Source organism: Dryobates pubescens, chromosome 19, assembly GCF_014839835.1.
Source record: "Dryobates pubescens isolate bDryPub1 chromosome 19, bDryPub1.pri, whole genome shotgun sequence".
Taxonomy (NCBI): domain Eukaryota; kingdom Metazoa; phylum Chordata; class Aves; order Piciformes; family Picidae; genus Dryobates; species Dryobates pubescens.
The window spans coordinates 11,786,018-11,793,029 of NC_071630.1; the positions used below are offsets into that span (position 1 = coordinate 11,786,018).

General features: G+C 52.5%; 2 protein-coding genes across 2 annotated transcripts in view; both read right to left on the reverse strand.

Moving 5' to 3' along the window:
• Positions 1 to 182, reverse strand: part of FOXL1 (forkhead box L1) — a 4,744-nt gene extending 4,562 nt beyond the window's left edge. The window contains exon 1 of the mRNA XM_054170163.1: positions 1 to 182. This exon is cut by the window's left edge and continues 142 nt beyond it. The gene's annotated coding sequence lies outside the window, so the exon portion shown is untranslated.
• Positions 183 to 4,917: 4,735 nt separating this feature from the next.
• On the reverse strand, positions 4,918 to 6,786 carry FOXC2 (forkhead box C2). Its single transcript, XM_009904533.2, has one exon. The coding sequence runs from the start codon at positions 6,447 to 6,449 to the stop codon at positions 4,971 to 4,973; it is 1,479 nt and encodes a 492-aa protein (XP_009902835.2). The 5' UTR covers positions 6,450 to 6,786; the 3' UTR covers positions 4,918 to 4,970.
• Between the last annotated feature and the right edge of the window lie 226 nt (positions 6,787 to 7,012).

The window sequence follows — 7,012 nt, forward strand, 5'->3', positions numbered from 1 at the left end:
CCTCTGCTCCTTCTTCCCAGCTCATGTCCTGCCTCTTGTCCTAATCCTGCCGGCGGCATCGCTGGAACTGTGTTATCCGCCCGAGAGCAGCCCTCGGAGAGACTCTGACGGCGGCAGGGGGGAGGGCGGGAGGCGCAAGCTGCGCGGTGGAGGTGGGGGTTGTGGTTCTTGTTACCGTGGCTCTTCCCCTGAATGGAAAAAAAAACAACTGCGGAGCAAGCGATGAAGACGCTCCTGGATGCGTTTCCCCTCCTCTCCAGACGACAAACCCCTTTTAAAGCAGCAGCGAGGAGAGAGGGGGGAGCAGGGTGTAAATCTGTGCTCTCCACTCCTTGCTGTATCCCGGCTCCGGGAGGAGGGGGGATGTAAATCAGCGCTCCCCATTCTTGCTGCATCCCGGCCCTGTGGCGGGGAGCGGGAGTGTAAATCAGTACTCCACATTCCTAATGCATCCTCAACCGTGAGGGAAGCAGGTGTGTAAATTTGTGATCCCTGCTCCTTTATCCCGGCCCCGTGGGAGAGGGGGCAAGGACTGTAAATCAGTTCTCCCCACTCCTGCTGCAGCCCGGCCTGAGTCTCCAGGAGCTACCCCTTATGCCCCTCTATTCCCACCATGTTGTGAACAGTGCTGCACAGTGGAGAGGTTGATCGATATTGACTCACGATTGGGAAACACGGTATTTTCCAGGGGTTGGGGGGGGGGGGGGGGAGGGGGGCGATATTGACCTGGGTGTGGCATTCTTTTTCTTTCTCTCCAGACCTTCAGCCCCTGGCATGAATTTTGTGCAAAGTCCCCTCCAAAGTGACGGAAGACCTAGAGACCTTCACCAAAAAATCCTCCTGTGTGCCACATTCCCACAGTACTGTACAGCTCTGCGGAAGGTGGGATGGCTTGAGAGGGGCCACACCGCACAGTCCCATGCCTGGCTTCTGCAGAGGCCTGGGTGGCTTCATGAAGAGGTTGTGTTTTATTCAGCAGCATCAGAGAGAGGCTTCCTTGACTCGGGGCAGGGGGACAGTCTGCATGGGGGACAGTCTGCATAGGGAACTTCCCGGTGGGGATGAGCTGGAAAACCACTGTCTTTTTGCTTCTGCTATACGGAGCTGCCTGGGCTTTTGCACAGGTTTACAAATCCTTAGGTTAATTGCGGTGTAGCAAGAAAAAGTGTGAAATAAAACAACGCGGGGGGGGGGGGGGGGGGAGGGTTGGTGGAAAAACCAACCCGGGGGGAGGGTTGGTGGAATCACCAGCTTCACCCGCCGCCTGGAACCATACTGGGTCCCAGTCCGGTGAAACAGGCCATGCAGAGCCCTCAGACAGCCTCCCGGGGCAGAGCTTGACCCTCCTGATCTGCTCGGGATGGGGTTTATGCTGGGTCTTCAGCTGCGAGGGTCTGCCGGGCCCGATCCGGCCGCAGCTGTTTGCAGCAGCTACCCCGGGCCTTCTGCTGCCCCTTCTGTCTCGGCTGGGCTGAAATCACCTGGCGTGACAGACTCCTACCGTGTTATCGACCTCCGTGTGTCAGCTTTTAAATACAGCCCCGAAAAGATTCCTCAACCCCTACTTTGCTCTCACCTCATCTCTGAAACCGGCCCACCCAAAAGGAATAGAGAGGGAGGGGGTGTTTGTTGAGCTTGACACAAAGAGGCAGATGTGATCTGATTCCCCCCTCCCCCCAACTGAGTGAGGCACAGCAAAGGGATAAGTGTCTCAGCCCCCTGGTCCCGAGAGGGGGTCTGGATGTCCCCGCTGCCCCGGCTGTGATTCCCGGCCTATGAGAAAGATCTGATCCCGCAAATTCCTAGATCCGCACTGCACTCAACACCTAATAGGGCTTTTCTTTTTCTGTCAGGCTCCTGAAATCCTGACATCCTGAAAACTTGACATCTCTGAAGCCGGAGCACACCAGGGCAAGGAGGGGTAGAGGGGCTGGGAGCAGCTTCGACCCCAAGGGGGAGCATCCCATCAGGACGAGGTGGGGAAAAAGATACCGACAATGAGTTGAGGAAGAAGACAGGTTCCCCAACGCTGATTCAAGTTGCGCCCACCAGCACCCAGGAACTGTCCAGCAGCAGCCTGGGGGTTGCAGCAGAACCCCGGTGTGGTGCTCTCTGCCCCCAGCACCTTGGCATCCCCGTCCACATCGCGGGGAAGGGCCCCCGGGTGCCCAAAGTCTCCAGCTGGCGAGGGAAGATGTGGGAGCAGGTCGGGATTTCTCGGTACAGGTCGGAATTTCTCGGCACAGGTGGGAAGACCCACAGCAGCCGCCTGACTTCAGACACTTCCAGGGGTGGGTGGGAAGCAGGCACCCACTCGGGGCTCCCCTTCAGGAGAAAATCCTAGGGGAAGGGGGAGCTGGACCAGGGAAGAATTCTCCCCCACTTTGTTTCTTTTTACCCAATTTATTTTCTTTTTACCCTTTTAGTCTGTTTGTTTTCTTTACCCTATTATTTTTGTTACCCTTTACCCTGTTTATTTTCCCTCTTTAAAACAGCACTTTCGGTTTTGTTGCATTTAGAAGGAAAAAAAAAGAAAAAAAAGAAGAAGAAAAAATAAAAGAAATTTTTTTTTAAAAAAATTAAAACTGTCCCTCCGAGCCAGGAAAAAAATGGCAAGAGTTTTATAAGAATGTTCCTTAAAATACAGATCAAGTGAGACTTGGACATTTTTTTTCTCGTTTAAACCCAGAATTTCGGTGCTTTTTGCCAGTTTTGTAGCGCATGCAGAATTTCCCCCATCAAACCCAATTTCTGTCATCGATTTTAACAGGATCTAACTGCTTTCTAACCCAGCCAAGCCTACAAGGGGTACTGAGGGAGGTGAAAGGGGAGCACAGCTAGGAAATGTCCCCGGGAAATACTGGATGGCTGAGCCTCTGCAGGGTCTACGAGGGAACCGGGATCCAGCGGTTGGGCTCGAGGAGTCCCCAGGCTCCTAAATTGTTTCAGGCTTCACTGGAATTTCCATGCCTCCAGCGTTGCTGTTCCCCAGTGCTTCTGGGCTGGGTTAAAGCTGCTCTAACAGGTTAAGGACGATTTAAGGAAAAGGCACTACATCTGTCAGTGCCCGGCATTGCGAAAATAAGCTTAAAATCGATAAAGAAAAGGTTAAAATCAGCCAAATCTTCACAGGGGAGAGGGTTTAAAAGCTCCAAATGATTCTGAAGTGAACCTTCCACCTTACTTTTAGACTCTGCAGTAAGTCCGGATTTAAGAGCGCTGTTATGACCCACACCTACTCTTAGCTTTTTAAAATACAGGGGAAATTAGTGTTTTCTGCCATGGAAGGAGCCGGCTCCGCATCCTGGAACACGCGAAGTGACGCTTAAAGCCCCCGCAGGCGGGGATGAAGCGAGGGGAGCAGGGGGACGGGGACACACACACACACACCCTGCTTCATTTTCCCCGCACAGGCCTGAGAATTGTCCCTGTGTTTCAAGACGGCCAAGAATTTGGGATCGGGGAAATAGCTGGGTCTCAGAGCCGGCCGCCCAAGCCGTGTTTTATTTGTTTCCCTTCCCGCAGTTGTTTAATTTGCAGGTCTACAGGTGAATTAAACATTTTCCCGAGGAAATAACCATTATGAGAAACACTAGGTTGCAGGAAAAGGACTTTGCTTTAAAAGCAACAGATTTTATGCATAAAGAAAGGTGGAGGAAGAGGGGGGGGAAAAAAACAAACCAACACACACACACACCTGCAAACAACACCCCCATATGTACACAGAGAAGCGCCAGACTTGGAGCAGAAAAAAACAGCATGGATTTATTTTAAGGTAAGTACAACAATCAGGACCACATAAGACAAACGAACTTTGAAGCAGGTTAAAGCAAATAGTCCTTAAGAACGGTCAAGGTGAAATCTATTATACAAAAAAAAAAAACCAACCCAAACATCACACGTCGTAAATAAGAATTTTTTTTTTTAAAAAAAAGTATCAGATACTTTGGCTTTTTTTTTTTTTTTGCCTTGCCAAAAAAACCACAAAATAAAATAAAATTCACCAGCAAAACAAAATAAAAAATAAATTATTTCCTCGTCTTGCGAAAAGAACTGCCTCTAAAAGAAAAGGAATTCTATTGCATAATGGTAACACAGAGGAAGAAGAAATCACTTGTCATTAATTTGGAAGTTAGGAATGGTTGGGCGAGACAGGGGAAAAAAAAAAAACAAAAAAACAAAACAAAACCAACCAACAAAAAACATCCAGTGAACTCAACTTTAAATATTATATTAATGGCTCTGAAAAAAAAAAATTCAGCCTGATTAGAAATCCACACATTTTTTACAGCACAACAGAGAACTTAAAAAATTACCCAGGACATATATTTATATATATATATTTATATACTTTTTCCCCCCCCCCCCTCCTTTTAAAACGTATAAATGGTCGTTGCAATATTAGTCCATAACTTATGGGATTTTTTTTTTTCTGAGACCCCCTATACTTTAGCATATAAAATTCGCCACTTTCAGATAGACATATATCTTTAGAATTATCTCTTCTTTTTCCCCCCCCTCTTTTTCATTTTTTAAAGTCAGTTTTGGTTAGGGTTGTTTGTTTGTTTTACTTTTGTTGTTTGTTGTTTTGCGATTTTTTTTTTCTTTTCTTTTTTTACGTATTAGGAGATTCTCCCCCTCCCCTCCCCCCTCCCCCCCCCTTTTTTTTTCCCCCCCCCCCCCAAGTAGAATTTACTTGCCTGGAAATTTAAGGTGGCCCAAAATGGGGGGAGTTGGGATTAACAAACTCTGTGGTCCCCCAAGTCCACAGGGGAGCTGTCAGGTTAATTTTGTTTCCTGCGTTTGAAGCCTTTGGTGTAGTTGTATTTCTCCTGATTATTTATCAATAATAATTATTAATAATAAAAATAATTGCATTTTTGTTTTGTTTAATTATTTTTTGGTTGTTTGTTTTTTTTTTTTTTACGGATAGCCCTAGGCTGGAGGGGGGCAGGGGGGTTCGCGGCTACTCAGTACTTAGTGCAGTCGTAGGAGTAGGGGGTGGCATGACGGTATAGGGAGGGCGCGGATCTGTACGGGATCTGACAGGCGGAGTTGCTGCTCACCTGGTGATCGCTGAGCGAGGAGCTCTCCATCCCCAGCCGGTGCGAGGTGAACATTTCCCGAACGTTGGGAAAAGTCTGCTGTTGAGACCCAAAACTGTGCCCGGACAGGTGGCTCAACTCAGCCCCGTGGTTGAGGTACCAAGAGGCGGTGGGTTGCCCCCCAGCAGCCGCCGCAGCCCCTCCGCCGTGGGGATGCCCGGTACCCAGCGTACCCTCCTGCCCCGACGGAAGGCTGAGGGTACCGAGGGGCGATGGGGCACCGGTGGGATGCTCGGCCAGCCCTTCCTCCAGCGCTGCGGGGGGTACGCACATGTGGCCCGGCCTCTCGCCGCTGTAGAGGCTCATGGCCCGCATACTGCAGTGGTAGCTCCCACTAGTGTCCAGGGCCTGGCTACACGCCGCGCTGTAGCCCGACGGCTGCCCCGCTGGGTAGCCCAGTGCCATACCGGCACCCGTCCTGCCCGAGGCGGCACTCACCGGGCTGAGATCCCCCGCGGGAGAAGTCCGCAGGGTCATGATGCTCTCGACGCTGAAACCTGGGAGTCCGTTCCCGGCGGGATGATGCTCGGGAAGTGAAGCCTCCGGGGAGGCGGCGGCGGCGGGAGGGGAGGCCGTGCTGCGGGGACTGTCCCGCAAAGCCCCACCGCTGGCAGGGCTCAGCGTCTCCACCTTGGTGATCACCGGGAGCTCGGGAGATGCCGTCTCGCTCTTGATCACCACTTTCTTCTCGGAGGCCGGAGCCGAGGCGGAGGAGGAAGAGGAGGAGGAGGAGGCTTCCTTGGAGAGGTCGGTGCCGGGCAGCCCGGAGGGTTTGGGCTGCTCCTTTAGCAGCCGTTCCCGGGCCTCCTCTTTCTCCTTGGAGACATCCTTCTTCTTGAAGCGTCTCCGACGGCGTAAGAAGCTGCCGTTCTCGAACATGTTGTACGAGTCGGGGTCCAGGGTCCAGTAGCTCCCTTTGCCCGGCTTCTTGTCGTCACGGGGCACCTTGACGAAGCACTCGTTGAGGGAGAGATTGTGGCGGATGCTGTTCTGCCAGCCCTGCTTGTTCTCTCGGTAGAAAGGGAAGCGGTCCATGATGAACTGGTAAATCCCATTGAGCGTGATCTTCTTGTCGGGGGCGTTCTGGATGGCCATGGTGATGAGGGCGATGTAGCTGTAAGGTGGTTTCACCAGGTCCTTGGGGGCTGCGGGTTGGTGGGGGTGGTAGGGTCCGTAGGAGCGCCCCATGCCAGCCGCATACTGCTCAGCGTGGCCCGAATAGACGCTCATGGGGTTGCCCATGCCGCCGTACGTCCCCGCCGTCCGGTAGTAGTTCTGCTCGCTTAAATACGGCACCACTCCCAAAGCGTTGGGGTCCGAGACGGAGTAGCGAGCCTGCATCATGGAGAGGGGCTTCCCGCGGCCGGGTAGGAGAGGAAGAGGAGGAGGAAGAGGCTGGAAAGGCCTCACCCCCCTCTGCGGAGAAGGACGAGGGGAGAGAGAGTAGAGAGTCTCAGAGACGAGCTAAATCCCAGCGCGTCCTCCTCTAGCAGCGGCACCGCAGCAGCATCTTTCGGGGCGCCGGGGACAGGGTGGTCTCTGGTGGCCTCTCCCTCCCTCCTTATGACTGTGATTCTTATATACACACCTATAGCTTGCGCTGCTGCGGAGCGGGAGGCGGGGACCGCGCAAGGGATGTCGTAGGGGTGGCAGGGCGGGGGAGGGGGCAGTTCGTCTTACCGAAAAAAAAAAAGAAAAAAAAAAAGAAAAAAAATTAATAATGAAAAAAAAAAAAGGTGGGGGGGAAACAGGAGAAAAATCAGCCTTGCAGAAAGCCAGCTCTTGTCACAACCACGACCCGAAATCTTGCGGGGCCCCGGCGGCTCCTGGCGAGGGGGGTTCTGGGGGCAAGGGGAGGGGGGGGCCGCCGAGCTTCTCGGCCGCGCTGCTGCTGCCGCCGAGCTTCC